Genomic DNA, 25,661 nt, shown 5'->3' on the forward strand with positions numbered 1-25,661 from the left:
TAGAGTTGGGGTTTAAATTAAAACTAACAGCTTACATCAGACCATTCCAATACCCCTGGTAGATCCAAATGACATGGACCCTACTCCATGCATTACTGGTGTCAGAATTTACAATGAAATAATTATTGCAATTGTTCACCTAAAAATATATAAACTATTTCTGTGTGAACACAGTAAATGGTAATGCGTCTTTCCTTAATCGATTTGCATATACTCCACCTCTCAATAAAAGCATATTTTGCTTATAGGAAAGGCCATACCTTGACCAAAATGTGGCAATAGCCTGGTCCTTCAACTGTGGCCACTGTGCACTGCTCAGAGTGCCCTAATATAATCCACCCCTGGATTATAAACTAATTAAAAACTTGGAAATATCTGCACCATCCAGGAAATCTGTACCCCAACCACTGGTTCCTGCATCAGGGAGCCTACAAACCAATATTGCTGCAACATAAATATATCCATCACTTTTAAAATTCTCTAAAAAACCGAATGTGCATCCTTTATAATAAGCAAAACTTACATTTTTGTTTAACTGTTCTACATACAATTAGAACACTTGCAACAAAGGCTGGTACCAAACAAATACTTCTGACAAAATATACAATTTTCAGTTGGCTATTCTCCTCTGTTTGCTCTGTAACACAAAAAGAGATGACTGTTATTGGCTTTCTAAATTGTGGTAATCAAATAGAATATGTTACCTGATAAACACACATATCATCACACATATGCAGTATATACAGTCAGCAAGGTTGGTTTCTGCATCACAACGTAGTCCTCTGAAGAAAGACAGCTGGATCCCATACTTATTAAAGAGATTGTAACCCCCCCCCCCCCCCCCCAAAAAAAAAACAAAAAAAACAAACCTGCAAGACAAAGGCATAATGAGCTACAGTCAGGTCCATAAATATTGGGACATTAATGCCCCGTACACACGGTCGGATTTTCCGATGGAAAATGTCCGATCGGAGCGTGTTGTCGGAAATTCCGACCGTGTGTGGGCTCCATCGGACATTTTCCATCGGATTTTCCGACACACAAAGTTGGAGAGCAGGAGATAAAATTTTCCGACAACAAAATCCGTTGCCGGAAATTCCGATCGTGTGTACACAAATCCGACGGACAAAGTGCCACGCATGCTCAGAATAAATAAAGAGATGAAAACTATTGGCCACTGCCCCATTTATAGTCCCGACTTACGTGTTTTACGTCACCGCGTTCAGAACGATCGGATTTTCCGACAACTTTGTGTGACCGTGTGTATGCAAGACAAGTTTGAGCCAACATCCGTCGGAAAAAATCCTAGGATTTTGTTGTCGGAATGTCCGAACAAAGTCCGACCGTGTGTACGCCCTATAACACAATTCTAATCTTTTTGGCTCTATACACCACCACAATGGATTTGAAATAAAACGAGCAAGATGTGCTTTAACTGCAGACTTTAAGCTTTAATTTGAGGGTATTTACATCAAAATCTGGTGAATGGTGTAGGAATTACAACAGTTTGTATATGTGCCTCCCACTTTTTAAGGGACCAAAAGTAATGGGACAGATTAACAATCATCCATCAAACTTTCACTTTTTAATACTTGGTTGCAAATCCTTTGCAGTCAATTACAGCCTGAAGTCTGGAATGCATAGACATCACCAGACGCTGGGTTTCATCCCTGGTGATGCTCTGCCAGGCCTCTACTGCAACTGTCTTCAGTTCCTGCTTGTTCTTGGGGCGTTTTCCCTTCAGTTTTGTCTTCATCCAGTGAAATACATGCTCAATCGGATTCAGGTCAGATGATTGACTAGGCCATTGATTAACATTCCACTTCTTTTCCATAAAAAACTCTATAGCGTTCGCAGTATGCTTTGGGTCATCTGCACTGTGAAGCAGCGTCCAATGAGTTCTGAAGCATTTTGCATATCGATTTGCATATACCGTCCTATATGCATATACCGTCCTACGATGTCCTCTCTCTTCCCTCTCCACTCTCTTCTTTCTTTTCTCTTTTGCATATCGATTTGCATATACTCCACCTCTCAATAAAAGCATATTTTGCTTATAGGAAAGGCCATACCTTGACCAAAATGTGGCAATAGTCTGGTCCTTCAACTGTGGCCACTGTGCACTGCTCAGAGTGCCCTAATATAATCCACCCCTGTAAATGCAAATCGATATGCAAAATGCTTCAGAACTCATTGGACGGTGCTTCACAGTGCAGTGGTCTTTCCTATAAGCAAAATATGCTTTTATTGAGAGGTGGAGTATATGCAAATCGATATGCAAAAGAGAAAAGAAAGAAGAGAGTGGAGAGGGAAGAGAGAGGACATCGTAGGACGGTATATGCATATAGGACGGTATATGCAAATCGATATGCAAAATGCTTCAGAACTCATTGGACGGTGCTTCACAGTGCAGTTGAACAATGACCCAAAGCATACTGCTATAGAGTTTTTTATGGAAAAGAACAAGCAGGAACTGAAGACAGTTGCAGTAGAGGCCTGGCAGAGCATCACCAGGGATGAAACCCAGCGTCTGGTGATGTCTATGCGTTCCAGACTTCAGGCTGTAATTGACTGCAAAGGATTTGCAACCAAGTATTAAAAAGTGAAAGTTTGATGGATGATTGTTAATCTGTCCCATTACTTTTGGTCCCTTAAAAAGTGGGAGGCACATATACAAACTGTTGTAATTCCTACACCATTCACCAGATTTTGATGTAAATACCCTCAAATTAAAGCTTAAAGTCTGCAGTTAAAGCACATCTTGTTCGTTTTATTTCAAATCCATTGTGGTGGTGTATAGAGCCAAAAAGATTAGAATTGTGTTATAGGGCGTACACACGGTCGGACTTTGTTCGGACATTCCGACAACAAAATCCTAGGATTTTTTCCGACGGATGTTGGCTCAAACTTGTCTTGCATACACACGGTCACACAAAGTTGAATATGAGCAGATAATATTGCCCGAAACACTTCAGAATTCATCCTGCTGCTTTTGTCAGCAGTCACATCATCAATAAATACAAGAGAACCAGTTCCATTGGTAGCCATACATGCCCACGCCATGACACTACCACCACCATGCTTCACTGATGAGGTGGTATGCTTTGGATCATGAGCAGTTCCTTTGTTTCTCCATATTCTTCTCTTCCCATCGCATGCGCGTGGGAGCCACCGTTCATGGAACAGGCTTGGAAGGAGCTGCACACGTGGGCCGTTCCTTCAGAGCACATGCGCCAGTGATGTCACTGGCTGCATGCACTGGAAATATCTCCTAAACTGTACAGGTTTGGGATAGGAGATATTTTCTTTACTTTCAATAGTTTTTATTGAGTTATCAACAAAAGAATATAACATAAGAGTTAAGCTACAATACAGGTAAAGCCATTGTACATCTATTAGCGAAATAGTACTGGACCGAGTAAACATTTCAATAAAGATGGAGGCATGTATGGTTTCAATAGTAGGCTAAATTCATGGAGGCCAACTCCAGAGAGAGGGGCCGCTCCCCCACCCCAGCACCCCTCAGGGGAACTTGCTGTGGCGGGAGGGGAGGCCCGCCCCCCAGTCGGGGCCGAACATCCAGTATCATGGATTATGGTGATACATCTGTGAATTGAAACCCTGAAGGAGGGGAGGAAGAATAGTGAAATGAAAGTGGAGAGTCTAGTATAACCATTGAGCCTAAACTGTGGAGAGGGTAGATCGCTGTTAGGGCTATAGTTATATGTGTAGGTGCAATAAGTGGAGGTGGTGTAACCCGCGCTCCAATCTTCAACAACCAAGCTGTGGTAACAATCAGAGGAAGCCTTCTGACTATTTTTGAGAAAAAAGTAGAAGTGGCTTCTCCTAGTGTTAGCAAATCATAAAAACCTGTAAAAAGATAACATGAAGTATAAAAAGAGGAAAGGATAGAGAAAAGAAAAGAGAAAAGAAAGAAGAGAGTGGAGAGGGAAGAGAGAGGACATCGTAGGACGGTGCAGTACTCCCTCAACTACAGAGATCCAGAAGACGTAGTGATAGTGGACGGTAGAGATATGTATCTACTCCAGGGATTCCAGATAGCATCATGTTTAGAGGTAGTGTCCAGAAGGATGCTAACCGTTTTCTCCTGGGCCATGATCCAAGATATCTTCCTCTTAACCAAGAGGAAGGAAACGGTCGGTTGTTTCCAAGCCCGTGCAATTGTGAGCTTGGTCCCCAGAAAAATGAACCTAATAAGTTGTTGGACTAATTTTGGGGTATTGGGGCAAGGAAAGTTTAGGAGAGCCAGTTGAGGGGACTTTTGGATCGGAAGTCCCGTTATTTTTCTAATGATATTAAATATCTTATTCCATAGATCCCTGATCCTGGGACAGTCCCACCAAATGTGCAGCATGGACCCAACATGCCCGCAGTTGCGAAAGCACATAGGGGAGGCATTAGGGTAAATTTTGGATAGCTTTAGGGGGACCATATACCATCTCATGAGAACTTTAAGGTTCGCTTCAATTAATGCTGTATTCAAAATGCCCTTAGATGCTGTAGTAGAGGCTCTATGCCATTCTTCAATACTCCACGTGTGTTGTAGATCATTTTCCCACTCTCTCATAAAGAGCGATTTGGTTTCAGCCTTAGCAAGTGATTGGTAAATCACCGTAATCCCGCCCCTCTGCTCCACAGCCTGATCACACCACCCCTCATAGTCCGTGATCGAAAAAGGGCTGAAATTAGGGGACCTAAGGGACCTGAGAAAGTGAACTATCTGTCCGTGTCGGAAACTTTCGGTGTTGGGCATATCAAGTTTGTTAATGCAATGGGTCCTAGAGAGAGGACCGGCAGGGTTAGCAAAATGTCCTATCCTATACATCCCCTTATCTAGCCACCACCGGAATGCTTTTATGTCCATGCCAGGGAGAAAGAGTGGATTTCGGAAAATGTGCGACAGAGGATGCCAAGGTGAAATCAGCTGAGGATTGGTTTTGAGAGAATCCCATAGTACAAGGGAGTGGGAAAGTGTAGGGACCATGATGGCAGGTCTCGATTTAGAAGAGGACCAGAGGATATAATCAAGGGTATAGTGAGGGATAGCTTGTCGTTCCATGTGTACCCAATATGGATGTGCAATCTTAGAGTAGATAGTGGAAAGTTGGGAAAGTTGTGCTGCCTGGTGATACCAAAGGAGGTTAGGTAGACCCACACCACCCTGATCTCTGTTCCTAAACAGGGTCTCCTTGGCAATCCTGTGGCCCTTCCTACCCCATATAAATTTAATGATTTTAGATTGAAACTTCCTAAGGGGGGCCCTGGGGACGGGTATGGATAGAGATCTAAACAAATATAGGATGCGTGGAAGTAAAATCATCTTTATCGAATTTATCCTACCCAACCAGGAAAGTCCCAGTTTATCCCATCGTGACAAGTCCTCACCCAGTTTGCGATATAGAGGGGGAAAATTTGCCTTATAGAGTTTGTCAAAGGATGCTGTAAGATTTATACCCAGATAGGGGATCATAGCCTCGCCCCATCCAAACCAGAAGCTATCTTTGAGCAGAGCTATCATGGATATTGGTAGATTAACATTTAGTGCCAACGATTTAGAGTAGTTAACCCTAAGACCAGACACCTTGCCGAAGTCATCAAGCACCCTGTAAAGATTTGGTAATGAGGTAAGTGGTGAGGTGAGGAAAAGCAACACATCATCAGCAAAGAGAGCGCACATGTGAGTTTGTGGGCCACAACGCACTCCATGTATGTTCGGATCGTCCCGAACAGCGATAGCTAGTGTCTCGATGACCATGGCAAAAAGCAATGGGGACAAAGGGCATCCCTGTCTTGTACCTTTCAAAATCGGGAAAGAAGTTGAATAATAACCCTGCATTTTAACTTGTGCTATCGGAGTGGAGTATAGTGCCCCTAAGATATTCATAAAGGAGTGACCGAATCCCCATTTTTGTAGTATCTGGATCAGGAAGGCCCAGGAGACAGAGTCGAAAGCTTTCAAGAGGTCCAGTGAAAGCAGGAATCCCTGCTGTGGGGGTCCCTTGTCCCAGCCCGAGCCTAGAAGTGAAACTACATCTATAGCTCTCCTGATCTGGTCTGGGCCCTGTCTCCCAGGAATAAAGCCCACCTGATCCCTATGAATATATAGGCTAATAAAGGTAGATATTCTGTTTGCCAGGATTTTCGTTAAGATTTTTAGATCATTGTTGATCAATGATATGGGTCGATAATTGGCGGTGCAGCTAGTGTCCTTCCCTGGTTTTGGTAGTACAGTGATAAAGGCTGAGTTGAGCATCTCGTCTAGTCGAGAACCAGTTCGAAGCTGGTTAAAGAATCGGGCCAGGTAGGGAGACAACAGTGGGGCAAAATGTTTGTAGTACGGGGCTGAAAAGCCATCCGGGCAGGAGCAGAGTCATTTTTAAGGTTCTGAATGACCTGAGATACTTCCTCCACCGAAATTGGGTTCTCGAGGCTGTCCCTATGGTGATCCCGAAGCTTAGGGATATTCAGTGAACCGAGGTAGGAATCTATGAAGCTAGGGGAAGGTTCATTCCCAGGTGTGCTGTACAGGGAGCGGTAAAATTCATGAAATGTTTCCATAATTTTCTGGGGATTCTGGGAAAGTGTACCATTGTTCAATCGTAATTTAGGTAAAGCGCGAGCCCTCAACTTAGGAGTTAGCCTGTGAGCCAACATGGTACCCAGTTTGTCCTTTTGATGTAAAACCTCCCTCCATCCCATCGCAAGCTTTTCTCAGCTATGGTCGTGAGGGATAAATTAAGAGCTGTGCGTGCTGTTTCAAGTTTAGCTGCTGAGGCCGAGGTAGGATTACGTTTATATTGCTTGCTTAAATGCGAGAATTCTGTTTCTAGTCTGTCTATATCAAGTCTGCGGGCTTTGTTTATCCTAGCGGACATTTGGATCAGTTTACCACGTACATAGGTTTTGTGGGCCGCCCATAACGTGGTAGGAGAGATGTTATCAAGGTCATTAAGCAAGAAATATTCCCAGATATCTTGTTCAATCTCACGTACGTGAGAGGGGTTGCTAAGTAATGAGGCATTTAATCTCCAATGAAACTCACGTCGCTGAGTCATTGGTGTGTGAATTATCAAGAGAAGGAAAGAGTGGTCCGACCAGACAGAGTCCTTAATGATTGCTTTTTTTACCAGCGGGGTATGTTTTTGCAGAAGGAAAAAGTGATCAATTCTAGCAAAAGTATTGTGGGGACTAGAATAGTGTGTATAGTCCCGAGTTTTACGATTTAATTCTCTCCAGGCATCTACTAAGCCCTGTTGGAAAATTTGTCTGGCTACGTTGAAACTCTGTCTGGTGGGACGTACACCATCCCTTCCTGGGAGCCGGGACTTGTCCTTACCTATGTCAAACGCAATGTTAGAATCACCGCCATACAGAACCATGCCTTCCAGTAATGGAGTCAGGGAGAGAAAAAGGGAGCGAAAAAATTGTGTTTGTCCACGATTAGGAGCATAGTATGAGATTAGCGAGTAAAGCTGGTTATCTATGAGCCCCTTCACTAGAAGGAACCTGCTATCTGGGTCCTTGAATTCTGAGATCAGAGAAAATTGAGTTTTGCGGGAGAAAAAAAATACCCACCCCTTTATTTTTTTTGTCGGAATTGGCAAGGTAGAATGTAAGGAATTTGGCATGTATGAAAGATGGGGTATATGTTTTTGGGAAGTGTGTTTCCTGGAGGAATAGTATATCTATTTTTTGGTCATGATAGAACTGAAAGACTTTCCGACGCTTGATAGGGGAGTTAATCCCCTGTACGTTGTGTGAGGCAAAGCGTAGAGCCTGCATGGAAGTGGTGTGATCAGTCACGGAGCAGTGTAGGCTGAGATGCTAGAAAAGCCCAACCACTTACCTTCCATCTGAAAGGTATTCCCTCCGACCTCAAGTCCAATAGAACAGGTTTCCGGAACCTGCAGGTGAGCGAGACCGCATCCGTCCCTGAAAGGAGCAAATATTTAGGAAAGGGAGAAAGAGGAAAAGGAAGAAAAAGAGAGATGAGGGAATAAAGAAGAAACCGAGGACATGGGAGAAAAAATTTCGCCATGTCCTGAGACATAAAAATGGTTCCTCCAACTAGTGGAAGAAATCCCAACTAGGAGCAGGAGAAGAAAAAAAAAAAAAAGGACTCCGGCTCCAAGTGTAGGATGAGGTGCATAGGTACCGTCCCTTGTACCGCACCCCCGGAAACAATGCGAACAAAAAACATAATGTGTTAGGGTACCTCCCCCCCCCCAAACGTAACTTGCAATTAGGCATATAAAGGTGAACTCAGGGAGGAGCAGAAGCTGTAAAGGGTAAAAAGGGTAAAATCAAAAAGGTGCCTTCTGAGGCCATCAATGGTTCCCTCCGAGGAGGAATCGGGTATCTAAGAACCCGTGGGGTGTAAAAGGCAGCAGTTTTGTGAAAACTGAAGTATTCAAGTCAGATAAAATAAATCCCACCATAGAGAGTAACCATAGCAACGTCCTGAATCCTCCCAGATGGGTATGTACTACAGGACAAATGGAAATGTCAGTGAAGAAGTCGACAAATGCGAGTAGGTGGGCACTAGTGCCTAAGAGAGTGATCGTGTCCCTATCCCAGAAGGGAATGGACAAAAAGGGAAAAATAATGATGAGGTCTTCAGTTCAGGTAGTAGTGCCGTCTTTGGTCTTCTTGTACTTAGGTTGTTGCCATGTCGAGGTGAGAGGACTTGATGGAGGAGGTCTTTTGGTCAGGATGGATGGAGACGACTGCATCGGAGAGGAAGGATCCGTGGGTAGGAGGCCGAGCTTCCGTAGCAAATGTTCTCCCTCCGCGTGCGTAGAGAATCTGAAGGTCTTGCCTTTAAATTCAAATTTCAGGCTCAAAGGAAAAAGCCACTAATATTTGATATTCATCTGTTGTAGAATAGATAGAAGGGGCTTGAGCGCTCTCCTTCTTTGAATAGTGAAGGGCGAAATGTCAGCATAAATCTGAACTGTATGGCCCAGAAGCTGAATTTGCGGGATGGTTCGGGCTCTTCTCATGACTTCTTCTTTAACATTGTAATAGTGAGGCTTCACTATAATGTCACGAGGTAGCCCATCAGAGCGAGGGGGGCCCAGAGCCCTATGGGCCCGATCAAGTTCCAATTTGTGAGCTCTGATGTCAGGTATCAATTGTTTGATTAAAGAGTGTACTGCTTCCGGTATGTCAGTGCAAGTCTCTGGAAGGCCTCTGATCCTAAAATTCAGCCTTCTGGACCTGTTTTCAAGGTCATCAATTTTGGCTATAGCCCCCTCCAGTTGTTCATGAAGCTCTTGAAATCGATCAGTATTTTGATTGACACGCTCAATGGTGGCATCCATTTTAGTTTCAATATGCTCAATCCGAGAGCCCAGTAGGTGAAGGTCTGATTTAATGTCTGAGGTAATATCTGAGGTGATTTTAGCAGCTGTTTGAGCAAGACCTTTATCAAGCATGTCAGCAAATCTTGAAAAAAGCAAAGAGAGATCATGGGGATGAGAGGTAATCTGGCTCAGTGTCTGTGGCTGCAGTTCAGGCTTCTGTGAAGTTGACAGAGAGGGCAGCAGTTGAATGTCATTAGGTGACTGATCAAGAAGAGACAATGTGGATGCCGGGGATGCAGGGCCTGTTGCAGGAGAAGGTGACAGGATCCCACAACATACCTCCTCATGAAGAGCCGCCCGCCATGGAGAGGAAGCAGCTGTGCCTGTGTAGGCTGTGTCGTGAGGCAGCCGCTCCGCCGCCATCTTAGGTGTCACAGCAGCCTCCAGCGGAGCTGTGATTGTGGCTGTGGGGGTCCGTTTCGGCTGCACAAACGCTGGATCTTGTGCCAGCAGGTAGCCAGAGGATTCTGGTCCCAAAAGAGGTGACGGGGGGAGTGTACCCATTGCTGAGGGCGCCGGTATCTCGGAACAGGACGGAGCTCTGTGACTGAGCGTCCATGTCACAGAGTTCCACGCATGCGCCTCAGGATAGGAGATATTTTGAATACCTCTAGGTAAGTCTTATTAAAGGCCTACCTATAGGTAAAAGTTTGCAGAGAAAGTTTACTTCCTCTTTAAGAATGTAAACTGTTTTCCACCTAGTAATCTATTACTGTGTACAGAATGCAAGGTGAGTCTGTGTTACTGCAAAATACAGCACTATTAAAGATGACCTTCAAAGCCCACAATTTCAGGCATTTCAGTCCATATCATGGGATACAAAAAAGTGGGGGAGGATGGAGCAAAGAAATGCCCCTGGAAAGCAATAAGGAGGGTCAACAACTGTATACCTTTAGAAAAAATAGAAAATAACTTTATTTTAATCTCAAAGTAGTGGGTAAAAATTGTCCAGCAGAGTGGACAATAACATCAACTGTAGAGTATTTCCTCAAATAACCCCTAGTATAAAAAACACACACACATGCAATATTGACAACGTTGTTACATATAACACACCGGTACGGAAAGCTTCATGCATACATACCCATGCATACCCAGACCAATGGACCTAAATGTCAACATTGGATTCCTGTTTTGTTTTTATTTTTTTCCATACATTGCCACCATGTTGCAACTGGAGCCTAGAAAGAAGGTCTCAAATGTTTTCATGAACCGATAGCTTTCAGCACCAGGATATTTATGTTATTACTATGTTTTTCGGTAATATTAAGTAAGTATGCTTCAGAAAAGATAAGGCCAGTTTATGCCGCGTACACACGACCGGACTTTACAGCATACTTCGCCCAGCGGACTTTTCGTCGGACTTTACGACGGACTTTCCGAATTAACGGACTTGCCTACACACGATCAACCAAAGTCTGATGGATTCGTATGTGATGACGTACGACCGGACTAAAACAAGGAAGTTCATAGCCAGTAGCCAATAGCTGCCCTAGCGTTGCTTTTTGTCTGTCGGACTAGCATACAGACGAGTGGACTTTTCGACCGGACTCGAGTCCGTCGGATAGATTTGAAACATGTTTCAAATCTAAGTCCGTCAAACTTTTGAGAAAACAAAGTCCGCTGGAGCCCACTCACGATCGAATTGTCCGACGAAATCCAGTACGCCGGACCAAGTATGCCGTAAAAGTCCGATCGTGGGTATTTGATCCCCTCTGCGATTTTTATTTTTTGCTCTATAAACAAAATAAGAGCGACAATTTCGAAAAAAGCGCATTATTTTTTACTTTTTGCTATAATAAATATCCCCAAAAAATATATTAAAAAACATTTTTTTTCCTCAGTTTAGGCCTGCGTATTCTTCTACATATTTTTATGTAATCAATAAGCATTTATTGATTGGTTTGCGCAAAAGTTATAGCGTTTACAAAATAGGGGATAGTTTTATGGCATTTTTATTAATAATTTTTTTTTTTTTACTAGTTTTGGCAGCGATCAGCGATTTTTATTGTGACTGCGACATTATGGCGGACACATTGGACATTTTTGACACATTTTTGGGACCATTGCCATTTATACAGCAATCAGTGCTATAAAAATGCATTGATTCCTGTGTAAATGACACTGGCAGTAAAGGGGTTAACCACTAGGGGGCGGGGAGGGGTTAAGTATGTCCTAGGGGAGTGATTATAACTGTCAGGGGGATGGGCTGTGTGTGTTACGTCACTGATCCCTGCTCCGATGACAGGGAGCAGAGATCCAGTGACACTGTCACTAGGGAGAACGGGGAGATGCTGTTTACAACGGCATCTCCCCATTCGTCCTCTCCGCGAGGCGATCGCGGGTATGGCCAAAGCGATCGAGTCCGCGGGACCCGCGACCCGAGTCACGGAGATCATGGCAGGCACACACGCACACGGCGGCAAATTCAAAGTAACATACGGGTACGTTACTTTGCGCAGCCGTGACATTCTGCCAACGTATGTCTACAGGAGCCGGTCGGGAACCGGTTAATGTGTATATATATTAAAAGTTGCGGAGATATTCTTTCCGTGAAACATCTTGTACTGTACATCCGTTCTGTGGGAATGGGGCCAAAATGTAATCTTATTAGGCTATTTTCTTTCCAGGTCAAATGTATGAATCAGTAAAATACCATATTATGTCAAATACATGGGGCTGATGATCATAGGAGTTAAACCCTTGTTGTTTATTGTTAATAAATGTAAAGTTATGCACTTTGGGGCTAAAAACAAGCATGTATTATACATACTAGGAGGGAAACAGATGGGGCAGTCAATGGTGGAAAAGGATATGGGTGTACTGGTAGATCATAGACTTAATAAAAGCATGCAATGCCAAGCTGCAATTTCTAAAGCAAGCAAAATACTTTCTTGTATCAAAATAGGTATAGACTCCACAGAGAGTGAGATCATCTTGCCCCTGTACAAATCATTAGTAAGACCTCCTCTGGACATTGCAGTTCAGTTTTGGTCACCAGTTCACAAAAAGGATATCAGAGAGCCGGAGAAAGTACAGAGAAGGGAAATCAAGAACTGATAAGAGGCATGGAGGAGCTCAGCTATGAGGAAACATTAGCTGAACTGAATTTATTCTCTCTTGAGAAGAGCAGGGGATATGATCAACATATATAAATACATAAGTGGTCCATATATTGAACTTAGAATTATTGTAGAGTTATGCCCCATACACACGACCTGAAAATCGGACAACAGATTGTTCGACTTTTTCTGCTTACTAGTCGCAAATAGAAATTAAATAGGTTACTAAAGTCACGAAAATTCTCATACGACAGAAAGAAAAATCAGAAGTGATGGAATTTGTTGTAGTGTATTTGGTTTGTATTTTCGGATGACAACTGTACTGACTAAACGAAGATCGTACGAGGAAAATTTTTGTGCTTGTCTGATCGAATAATATCGGATGTCGTGATCGGCTCTCGAAAGCTCTGTACTAACGATCCAATTATCATACGATTGCGTTGAAAGTGGTATTTTTCATCTGATTTTCGGATCGTGTGTACGGGCCATTAGTGTAGAGTTATTCACTTTCAGGTCATTACAGAGGACAAAGGGGCACTCTTTACGTCTGGAGGAAAAGAGATGTAACCTTCACATACAGAAAGGCTTCTCTACCATAAGAGCTGTGAAAATGTGCAATAGACTCCCTCAACAATTGGCTCTGGCTAGCTTAGTAGATTGTTTTAAAAAAGAGCTAGATGCATTTCTAAATGCGCTAATATTGTTAACAGAATATTATTATTTAGAGGCAAAAGGGGTAGTTTATCCAGGCAATATCTGATTCTCAGGATTTGATCAAGAAGGAATTTTTTGGATCTTGCTTTATTGTTTTTTTTCCTTCCTCTGGATCGACTGTGGGTATAGGATTGTGTGTCTGTTTTTCTTTATTTATTTTTATTGGTTAAACTAGATGAACTAGTCACGCCTTGCTGCTCCAGTTTTATTAAATTGGTTAAGATGCATTTGTCGTGCACTTACATTAACTTGCTGGGAGAAATAAAACCACAGCCCAACCTGATGTAAATGCCTTTTTAGTCTAGCGTTTCAAGTACTTTTTTAAAAGACATTTTTTCTATTATACAAAAATTAGTGTAGCGCTGAATAATGAGACCAATGAATTAACACATCTGTGCATGAAACTGAAAAGAAAAACAAACAATAAAACTACTAGTGACAATAAATCACTAGCTCTCGGTGACAGTGAAGCTATAGTGTGAACCCACTATGACACATGGGAAAATGTATACAAATGTTGATGTATGCAATGCAAATGAAAAAACAAAAAGTAAAACACAGTGAGAGTTCACAAGAAATGAACGCCAAAGTCCAAACAAGTGCATGGAAAGGAATCAACTTCCTGATAGGGTGTTGACATGTAATCCAAGTGAGCCGATCAAATGCCTGTAAAATCTTCAAGGAATTCTCAGATAGAAAGTTGGGTACTCTTACCGAATACGGTGGACACACATGCTATACGGCAGTGGGTCAAACGAGCTCTGAACCCTTGGTTCCTGGTGCTTCAACGCTGATGCCATGCTGGGTAGGATGATGGATCTTGTGACTCCAAACCATAAGACAGGTTAGCAGTGGAAAACTGACAGCCGAGTTGATCCGAGGAATGGTAGTGAGGGGAAAAATGAGAGCTTTCTTTTGGTGGTATTAGATCACCTCTACGTTTTTTATTTTTGCGCTTTATACAAAAAAAAAGCAACTATTTTGAAAAAAAGCAATTTTTTTTATTTTTGCTATAATAAATATCCCCAAAAAATAAATTTCTTTCTCAGTATAGGCCGATATGTATTCTTCAACATATTTTTGGTAAAAAAAATCTCAATCAGCATATATTGATTGGTTTGCACAAAAGTTATAGTGTCTACAAAATAGGGGATAGATTTATGGGATTTTTATTATTCTTTTTTTATTAGTAATGGCAGTGATCTGGGATTTTTATCATGACTGCGACATTATGGCGGACACATCGGACACTTTTGACACCGTTTTGGGACCATTGTCATTTATACAGCGATCAGTGCTATAAAAATGCACTGAATACTGTGTAAATGACACTGGCAGGGAAGGGGTTAAACACTAGGGGGCGTTCAAGGAGTTAAGTGTGTCCTAGGGAGGTGTTCTAACTGTGGGGGGGATGGGCTACCACGTGCATGACAGCGATCACTGCTCCACTGGGCAGAATGGGGAAATGCCTTGTTTACAAAGGCATCTCCCCGTTCTTCCTCTCCGAGTCCGCTGGACCTGCGGTCACGGTCATGGAGTACGCATTCACCCACAATGCCACGATTTAAAGGGGACGCACCCGTACGTCCATTTGCCCAGCCATGCCATTGTGCCGACATACATCGCCGTGCGCTGGTTGGCTAGTGGTTAAAAAAAAGAAAACAAATAAAATTAGACATGCTATCTGCCAATAGAACTTAACCAAAAAGTGCATTCCAAAAATATAGAAAATATAACAAATCAAAAAAATATTATTCAACCAAAAAATAAAATAAAAGCATGCATGTGTCCTGCTTCTTTTTTTAAAAAAAATTATTTTTGTTAAACATGTTTTTATCAAAGCATACAGACATCTGGGTTGTGACAATTACCCATAACAACCGGCCTCGCAGGGCCTAACTTGGCTATCAGACTAACATAGTCATCTACCTCTTACATATACACCCCAACATCTCGTCCCCCCCCCCCCTCCCTCCCGCCTTGTCACAGCTCAAGGGTAACAACATTTCAAAGTCAGCAATGCTACACCTGATCATCACTAAATACTTTGTTGTAATAATATATTGTTACTCTCCATACCCTCATTGTCGTCAGTAGAAGTGTCACCTTAGTAATAATAATAGCACGTTATCTTAAGGCATTCCCATCTGTTACTCACTCTTAAAATCAGAAATTTTGAGGTATTCATCCCTTATCCCACAGTAATGTTAGATTCACACCAGGCCTTCCATATTTTGTCAAACTTTTCTCCACACCCTCTCGCCCTGTATGTGGATTTATAAAAAGGTAACAGTGTTAATCAGCTTTTTCCAAAAACCATCTCTGGAGCATTCATGTTCTTCCATTTAATCAGTATTGCTTTTTTACCATAGAGCAATAGGATGATGAGTAACGTTCTTAGAGCCCTTGTTGGAACCACCTCCTCCACCAATCCCAGCAAGCATACTTTTACTGTCATTGGAATGGGCACCAACAAAAGAGCTGAGATACACTTTGTGATTCCTTTCCAAAAATCCTGAATGGGTTGGGCACAACCAGAAAATGTGTTCAGCGTCAGCTGGAGAGAACGAGCATCTCCACCATTTTGCCGAGTCACTTCCATATATCTTGGCAAGCCTAGCCGGCACGTAGTAGCTTCTATGCAAAAATTTTAATTGTATTAGTCTATTCCTTGCTGATACTAAGTGTCTGAATGGTTGAGTCCACATGTCATCCCAATCCTCACCCTGAATGTCTGGAACCTCTGCCTCCCATTTATTTCTACAGTTAGTTACAGCCTTAGGTGTTGTTTTAAAGAATTCTTTATATGTTACTGAGAGAGTTTTGGTCAAGTCCTCCTCTAAGAGCATGGATTCAAGTGTCGAGGGCAGGGATTCCACTCTTAACTCTTTAAATTGTTTCTGGTAGGCGTGTCTGAGCTGAAGAAACCGGAATAGGTAAGAATTAGGTAAGTCGTGTCTGGTTTTCAGTTGAGGAAAAGTCAGAAGTTCACCATATGATGTAATATCTTTAAGCGTTTTAATTCCCTTGACCGCCCAAATCATAGGATCTGGCAAGCTATAAAAGTGAGGCAGCGTGTGGTTCATCCATAATGGAGAAGATGGGGAAATCCCTTGGTAGCTGGGAGATGCTAATTTAACTGCTAGTCCCCATGCTCTAATAGTGGCTAGCATCGACAGGGTGATTGGCAAGTCTGATTTGGTACCCCTAAACAAGCCTAGGCGCAAGCTTTCATATGACCCAAGATAAGCCGCCTCCAGAACTGTGGCGGCATCCCCATCGTCTGATAGAAACCATCTACGGGCAAATACCATTTGCCCTGCCAGGTAATATTTATGCCAATCTGGCAATGCTGACCCTCCCTGGTCTCCCGGTTCCTGCAGCACTTTAAATCCTATCCTAGGGGGTTTAGGTGCCCAGAGGATTAATCCTACTGTGCTTTCTATTTGTTTGAAATATGATTTTTGGATCCACACCGGGGCATGTCTAAGGAAGTATAAGATTACCGGGAGGGCCTTCATTTTTAGAAGGCTGCTTCTATCCACCAAGGACAGAGGTAATTTCATCCAGGCCTGTACTTTCTGTTTGAGAAATATTAGCAGTGGGAGTAAGTTCAATGAATAGCAGTCATGCACTTTTGCAGTGATTTTGACCCCAAGATATTTGATAGAATCCACCCATTGTAATTGAAGGTTCGGATCAGCCCTCTCCCTGGCTTTTGCATCTAGGGGCAGAATTGACGACTTGCTCCAGTTTACCTTCAGCCCCGAAAAAGTGGCAAATTTATTTAAGATATCCAAGACCGCCCTCAATGAGACACAAGGGGTCATTGAGAAACAGGAGCATGTTGTCTGCATATAAGGCCAATGTTTCGTAAATTGTACCCACTTTTATTGCCCGAACATCTCCAAAGGACCTCAGGGCTATGGCCAGGGGCTCCATTACTAAGGCAAAAAGGAATGGGGACATAGGGCAACCCTGCCTGGTGCCCCTGCCCACCTCAAAATAGTCAGACACCGCTGACCCCAGTCTTTTTGCCACTTTAGGATGCCTATACAGTAGGATATCCACTTTCTAAATTGCGGCCCAAATCCCATAACCTCTAAAACTTTAAACATGTAATTCCAATCGACAGAGTCGAAAGCTTTTTCTATATCAATTGATACTACAATTCTGGTATCTGAGTCTGTGGGTGGTATTTGCATGTGGGTGAAAAGTCTCCTTAAGTTTGTATCCATCGACTTTCCCGGCATGAAGCTCATTTGGTCGATGTTAACTATTGATGGGATGACCGTGGCTAGTCTAGTCGCTAATAGTTTGGTTAAACAAAAAATATAACTAATGTGCAAAAAAACAGACTCACCAATATAACAAGGGGAAGCCGCCTACATAAGAAAGTGTACCCACATAACTCAAATGCTTGTATTTTGATAAAGTCACGTGTGGTGTGACGCAACGCGTCAGGGAGGAGTCAGGTGCCGCTGCTTCCGGGTACAGCCGAACCCGGAAGCCCTTGCTTGTATTGAGGAACACACTGATTCTTGCTGTAAGTTGCTACTTAAAAAAAAAAAAAAAAAATATTTGAATTTACTGCACTATGAAGCCATTTCTTCTTTCTCCACCATCCTTTTGAGAACATCCGAGGACGCTTTTAAAATACGGCAGAGTGTCTGCTGCGGCTGGCTTATCTGTGTTATCCAAGGGCTGTGGCAATCACTGGAAGCTGATCCCCAGGATATCATCCCACCGCCTGGCGGTATATGCTCGATTCGGCCCATTGGGGGCCGCAACTTCAGGTGAGAGGCTGGGCAAACTATTGCTGCACCCCTGGAACAAGATTAGACCCACTTATTAGATATCAGGCACTTGCACTTTTGCACCACCTGTAGAAGATTGTACTGGGCTGACATCGGGAATCGCACTACATGCAACCTTGAACTGTTTTTATTTTGGACATTCTCCTCTTAGTTTATTTAGCAGTAGCTTTCACCATAGAGAACACTGTTATTTATGCTCATTATTGCACTTGCACTTTCATCTTTAGCAGTTTTTGGATGCTGCTATTTAGTCGCACTTTATGCGATTTTGGATTGCACTTTTGATTTTTTATTTGTAGTACATTATTATTTTTTGGTCATTCCATTAGTTCACTGAGTTTTGATACAACTCTTGACATTTTTAATGGTCTCCTTTTGATGCACATTGCACTTTAGGATTTGATTCACCTCACTGCTCTATTGCATGCTAGCAGTGTCAGTGTTCATTTTTCATCATTGCGTCTTTGAATATTGTAGCACACTGCTATTTATGTTTACTATTGCACTTGCACTTCTATCTTTAGAAGACTCTGGATGCCGTCATTTAGTCGCATTTCATGCGTCTTTGAATATTGTTGCACACTGTTATTTATGTGTATTATTGCACTTCTATCTTTAGAAGATTCTGGATGCAGTCACATTTTATGCGTCTTTGGATTATAATTTTGACCTTTTATATTTTTCAACATTTTTGGTTACTTCAGTATTTACTAGTTCACTTATTTTTGCTTTCCTTGCCATGCTCATATGGTCTTCATTTTTATGCACATTGCACTCTAGAATTTATCCACTTCACTGCTTTGTTTTATGTTAGCACTGTCAGTGTCCACATTCCATCATTGTGTCACTATTGTTGATCATTTTATTCTTATTTCAGTTACTACTTATCTTAGGATCATTGGCTATTGTTTATTAAGTGGGGTAGCGCCACATATATTTCTTTTTTATCATCTTTTGAATAGTTTGGTTAGAATCTTTAAGTCGGTATTTAAAAGTGCTATGGGGCGATAAGATGCACAGTCCGTCAGGTCTTTCCCTGGTTTCAGTAAGAGGATCATGTACGCCTCCAGCATGGAGTTTGGTAGTGAGGAATTGTCTAAGCAGTATTATAGTAACCAGTTAAGTCGTAATGCCAGCTGTTCTACATTTGCTTTATAGAAATCAACGGGAAACCCGTCAGCCTGGGGGGCCTTATTAGGCGGGAAGGCGAATATTGCCGCCTGTAACTCCTTGATTGTTATCTTGGCTTCTAATATATTACAGTCTTCTTCAGTCAGTTTCGGGATAGGTAACCCCGCTAACAGTGAATACATTGCTTCTTAGTCATAGTCAGGGATGGGTGAGTATAAGGATGAGAAGAAATCAATAAACTCCTTCATAATTTCAGCTGGATCGGCGACCATATTACCTCGCTTATCCTTGATGACAGGGATGTGAGTGATGGGTCGTTGGTCTGCCACTAACATAGCCAGGAGTTTACCATTTTTGTCCCCGTCTGCAAACATTGTATGTGCAGTTTTTGTCATCTCAGAGCTTGTCAGACTATTGACATGAAGGGATAGGCACTTTCTCGCCTGCAGCAGCGCCTCATACGAGGCCTCAGTAGGGGATCCCACATGAGCCTCCTCACACTCCCTTTCATTCTGTTTTAAAGTATTTAACTCCTCATTTTCATTGACCGTTGCTGTTTTTATGGCTGATATACATTCTCCTCTAGTACCGCCTTAAAGGCGTCCCATACTATTGGTGGTTCTGCGGTGTCTACATTAGTAAACCAGTAAGTCTTTATTTTTTCCTCTATTTGGGCTGCCACGTGTTCATTTTGTAACCAACCAACAGAGAGGCGACAGCTTCCCCTTCTCGCCTCTGTCGGAAAGGACAGGGTAAGAGAGAGAGGATTATGATTAGAAAGACCACCTGTTAAATAATCAACACTGTCCACATACTGTAAAATATTATCATTACCAAAAACCAGATCAATTCTCGCTGCAGATTTGTGCGACAATGACATGTGGGAGTAGCATCTAATTGTCGCATGTTTTCATCTCCACAGCTCAACCAAACCAGCCATTGAGACCCACCCATTTAAGTCAGCTGAACTTATCCTACCCGGATTGGAAGAATCCAACGCCGCATCCTACACGGCATTGAAATCTCCCATCAGGAGCAGGGGAAGGTGTAAAAACTGGGCCAGTCGGGTCAGCATGTCATATAACAACTGAGCCTGGAATGGGGGAGGCATGTAGATATTCACCAGTAACAACCGACAGTAATACACATCCACTACCACCGCCACATATCTTCCATCAGGATCAGTTATAACTTGGTGGATGTTGCATGGGATTGCCTTGCTTATAAGCATGGATACGCCTCTGGCAAAGATGGAATAAGTAGAATGCAAAGCTCTCTGTATCCACGGTTTGCACAGAGTCATCACCCTGCTTCCATCTAGATGCGTCTCCTGCAAAAACATTATGTGTGGTTTTAATTGCTTTAAGTATTGGAACACAAAGGCCCTTTTACATTTATGATTCAGGCCCCTGAAGTTCCAAGACACAATGTTTAATTTATCCGCCATTTTTTACTACACCAGTATGAATAACGTTACAATATTTGAGTGAAACTCCTCCCTCCTTTTCAGTGATGACCTTTTCCATTAGTTTGCTTTCCGGAAAAATATACCTTAGAGTAGCATTAAATATATGAGCTGTGACAAGTAGACATATATTTCCCTCCCTGCTATTATACCAGAAAACAAAACCAAAAAAACACAAAAAGTTCCGGCATGTGGCTTCATCCCAAAAAACAAAAAACTTGCGGTGAGTTCCAGCCGCATCGATCAAAAGTCTGGCAGTGTCCATTCGGTGTTTTCTCAACTTCCATGTGCTCCGATCAGTACATATGCTGGAGCGTTAAAGCAAATGAATGCGTGTTAAAACCTGTATAAGGGCCAGTTGAATCACAACCTCAAATGGAGGTATTTTCCCGCTATGTAAAGCTGCAAGAGTAACCTTTGGAACTCGGAACATGAGGGTACAATGTATAAAATTAAAAATGAAAAGTAAAAAATGAGAAAAAAGGGACAAAATGGACAAAATGGCCAAAAAAAAATAATACTCCTCATGAAATAAGTGTTTCAGGTAAAAAATGAAAATGACAAGTAGAAAGAGACATAAATCAGCAGCAGTGTAGTTGCAACCCCTTTAAAGTGCATTCCTTTTCCTTCACCTCAATCCACGGGGAGCTCCAGAGTGCTTGCTTTTCCATCCTGTGTCAGATTTGGCATACAACCTTCCTTACGTGGATGAGACGTTTGCTGGGAATGTCTTTTATGCCTCTGTGAAGTAGTGCCTTTTAAATGATTAAGCAGCAATTCTCCTGTATGTGTGTCCCAAAAACCTTGTGTGAGTTCAGTGGCATCTATCCATAACCTGCACAACGGGTGCAATCAGAATCCTGAATCTTCCTTGCTCATACCACCTGTAGTCAAAGAGCACCTTTGTGCAGTCTGCAGTTAGGAAAGTTCCTTATCCAGCCAGTCACACGCTTCTGCAGGATTATCAAAAAACTTCACATTGCCTTTGTACTGTACCCTGAGCCTGCTTGGGTACAGCATGCTGTACTGCACCTCCTTTTCACGGAGCCTTCTGCGGACATAATTAAAGGAGCGACGTTGTTGTTGAGTGGCAGCTGAAAAATCGCGAAATAGCATTACCCTGGCATTTTCGTGTTTCAATTCTTTAGTTTTCCTGGATGTTGCCAAGATCATGTCCCTGTCCCTATAGTTCAGGAACCTGACCAAAAATGGTTTGGGGAAGGCTCCTGGGGGTCTTTTTCCAGTAGGGACCCTATGCGCTCTTTCCACTATGTAAGTGGGGGGTAAATCTTTCAGTGAGAGTAGATTTTTAAAAAGTGCCTCAGCAAACAGTACTGGCCTGTCTCTCTCAGCTCCCTCTGGCAGGCCCACTACCCTGATATTGTTCCTTCTCTGGCGGTCTTCAGCGTCATCTGCTCTGTGGTGAAGGGAGCGCACCAGGTCACGGAGTTCAGCAATATGGGTACTCTGAGTATGGGATGTATCTTCAACCCCTATCTTCCACCGTGGTGAGCCTGCCTCTAATTTTATCAAGGTCATGTCTGATTAGTGTGCATTCAGACGACAAGTGATCTATTCTCCCCATTAGTTCTGACTTACTAGCGTTGATGGCCTCCAGGATTGGCCTGGTGATCGCCTCCGTGTCCACCGTTAGTAGCTGGTCATCTTGGCCGTTGTGTGTTTGGCGCGCTGCTCTGCCTTTCGTGAAGACAAGATGGCGGGGGCGGAGTCTCGGTTCGTATCCTTAGTGGAGCGGGTCTGGAGCTGATCTTTGTGGGCCTTCTGTAGCTTTTTAGAAGCAGAAGACTGCATCCCCGCGTTCCTCCGACCTTCCCCCAGATGCCGGTCCTGTTTATGCCCAGATTAAGATGCTCCAATTCAGCGGATTATGTCAGGATACACGGAGCTGTGAAGAGATGCGTGCTGCCTTGATCACATCCGGCCACGCCCCCCCCCATGTGTCCTGCTTCTTAATATAAGGGGTCAGCAATGCCAAGAGTTGGTGAAAGCAGGGGTCCATCATCCGGAGATAATTCCGAAAATCATCCGGGTTATTCTCCTGGAGCTCCCGCAGCAAAGGCATATAACATAACTGGTCGCGATTAATAAAGCAACCAATTTTTGGTCCAAGAAATCCTCCTCCTCCTGTTCCTGGACTGGGCTTGGGTCAAAGCAATAACTCCAAGGCCAATAATAAATAACATGTTATCTCCTCCGATTCCGCAACATGTCTGGTTGATGAACAGCCATTCAGAAACGAACTGAAAAGTACGAAATGAAAATCGTGAACTGAAAAGTGCTAAATGAAAAGCACGAATCAACACTCACCAAGCTCCTACTAAAATGAAATTAGCAGAAGGAGCCCAAAGGGTTGTGCTAAAGAGCTAAAAAACCACGTAGTACGTCACTACGTTCATGTTTGTTGGCTGACAATTCCTTGCCGTTTGTATGCAAGACAAATCCAGGCACACGCCTTAGGACAAAAGTCAGAGGTTTTTTCTGCGGAAAATCTGATCGTGTTTATGAGGCTTTACACAGCACTTTTACCTACAGGTAAGCCTATAATAAAGCTTACCTGTAGGTACTGGAAATATCTCCTAAACCTGCACGGTCGGCGTTTCTATAGGGCCCGTGCCGTGACCGTCGGCTGCCACGCGAATGCACGTAAGTGACGTCATGCGACTCCGGACAGTCAGAGAGCCAGAGTCCACGGCACCAGAAGAGAGAGGGGTGAAGATGGACACAGCCACCAGCAGGGACATTGCGGGCTTCGTTTTCAGGTAAGTGGCCCATAATAGGCTAGTATGTGATGCATACTAGCCCATTATGCTTTTACTTTGCAGGGGATTAAAGAGGAAGTAAATCCCATCCGGGTTTACTTCACCTTTAATAAAGACGTATGAAATAAAAAAGAGGATTAATATACTGACTACTATTATTACACATATAACGTGCATACAGTTAGCGAGATACAATATTTTATGTGAGAAATCAGCATAAAAAAAGGACTCAACAGGCTGTAGCTGTCCATGGTCCATGCCTTTATGCTACCCCTCCAGCAACAGACTGAATTCCAGACTTGTAAGATGATCATTTTGGCACTAGAGAGTTCATGTAAAGATATGGGCAGGCTCCACTAAGTGCTACAGCTTGTTTGTCACCTTTATGGTACTGACAGGGTCCGTTTAAATACTGTATACCAATCAGGAACTTTATCAATTAAATAAATTAAACATACCTTCATCTGTGGTTGGATTTAGTGATGTTTTATAAATCACTGTAGTATATTCATATGCATTGTGCTTATACTGTAGTTCCACTGGTATGAAAGCCACCAAAGTCCCTTCATGAAAAACGATACATGTCCACTTTATATTCTCCATACTGTCATCTTCAACTAACACACTGCTATTTGTTTCTTCATTTTTCAGAATATGAGTCTTTAGAGGAACTGAATGCATGTTAGTTGTTTTGGCCCAGACAAGCACAATATCATTCTTAGGTAAGGGATAGGACAGTGAACACGTCAGTAACACAGGTTGTCCATGGAAAAATTCTGTTGTGGGATATGCAGTCACTAAAACAAAGAATGATGTTAATGTATTTATAAGCAAGTAACATTTACAGTACATGGGCAGACATCTCAAAGGGGAACTTCAGTTAATGGAGTCCAATGTTTGTTCATACCAGAAGTGCTGTATGACATCTTCTGTGTCTTCTAGTGCAAGTGAAAAGCAGTGGCGGCTGCTACTCCATTTTTTTGGGGGGCGGCAAACAAACCACCCAACCCCCCCACCGTTCGGTCGGTTGATCGGTCACACACCCCCGTCGCTCGGTAGATCTGCGAAAAAAAACCCCATTGCTCGCCCGTCCGCCCACCAGCCCTGCCCTTTCACCACCCAGGTCGCGGACAGCTTTGTCAGCTTCCCCCTGCATCTCCTCCTCAGTGGCTTTCCCCTGCTTCTGCTCCCGGCCAATACTGTCGCTTCTCCTGTCGGGCCAGTCGGGTCTTAGGACCCGCTTCTTGATTGCCTGGGAGAAGAAACAGGAAGACAATAGTGAATATTAATTCGCTATTGTCACACAACTGGGTGGGCTCACTGCACCCCCAGCTCAGCCTTTTTGAAGCCAATTAGAGCCTCAGGCTCTAATCATGTGCTTCAAAAAAAAAAAAAAAAACATTGAAATCCATGCGTCCAGGCACCCTGCATGTAGATTAGGGGCCAGGAGCATGGATTAGGAGGGCGGTGTCAATACATTTGGGGTAATTCACAAAGAGTGGTGCAAGCACAATGCTTGCACTACTCTTCTAAACATAAAAAAATTAAGCAGAAGCTGCTCCTAATTAACAAATGGGTGCAAGCAAAAGACCGTGCATACTGCATTTGGGCTAGTGACCTGGATTCAAGCTGAATTTAGTCTTTCAAAAACACAGCATGTCTAAAATTCACATAAACATGACATGGATTAAAGGGACTTTACCATGAGAGAATATTCAGGGCTGCCAATGCTGAAATTCCTTTTTAAGAATGCTAGATCCCTGACTGTCACATTGATGGTGTCAGGTCTGGACTCTCAGTCAAGCCCACAGCCAGCCCCTTCTGGTTATTTAAACTGCCTGGTTTATTTCTTCAATGCATTGCCTTCACCTTGGTCAACATATCTAGAGACTTCCTGCTGTGTTCCTGTTAAAAACTTGCCTGGCTGACATCCCTTCTGGTTCCTAATCCTGTCTGCTGCCTCTGACTACACTGATCTCTGGCTTCCTGATTTCCTGGCTTGTTCTGACTACCCGATTTGGCTACCAGACCCTGGCTATGTTTTGACTACGTTTACCATTTGACTATTTTTACCATTTTATTAAAATGTGTGATTTTTACTGCATCTATCTCCGTTTGTTTCATGGTTCCTGACAGTAGGCGAAGGCCATGAATTCAGAAGATGCAGGCAATCCACCTAGTAGTAATATTTTTTTCAGGTTGAATGAGCAGGATCACCACATGGATCAGTTTGCCATAGCGTTACAGATGCTCCTGATTCGCACTGCTCACCTGGATCTTCCCACTGTGGCTGTTCCGGTATAACC

At 43.0% G+C, this 25,661-nt stretch overlaps 1 protein-coding gene across 1 annotated transcript in view; it reads right to left on the bottom strand.

The window, feature by feature from the left end:
- LOC141133979 (uncharacterized) overlaps positions 1-25,661 on the bottom strand; it is a 145,053-nt gene that overhangs the window by 41,950 nt on the left and 77,442 nt on the right. Inside the window, exons 4-5 of the mRNA XM_073623579.1 lie at positions 23,814-24,152; positions 524-637 (exon numbers count right to left, since the gene is read on the bottom strand). Of these exons, the coding sequence (XP_073479680.1) occupies positions 524-637; positions 23,814-24,152 (453 nt within the window). The remainder of the gene's footprint in view (positions 1-523; positions 638-23,813; positions 24,153-25,661) is intronic.

This window comes from Aquarana catesbeiana, linkage group LG03 (genome assembly GCF_042186555.1).
Source record: "Aquarana catesbeiana isolate 2022-GZ linkage group LG03, ASM4218655v1, whole genome shotgun sequence".
Classification (NCBI taxonomy): Eukaryota; Metazoa; Chordata; class Amphibia; order Anura; family Ranidae; genus Aquarana; species Aquarana catesbeiana.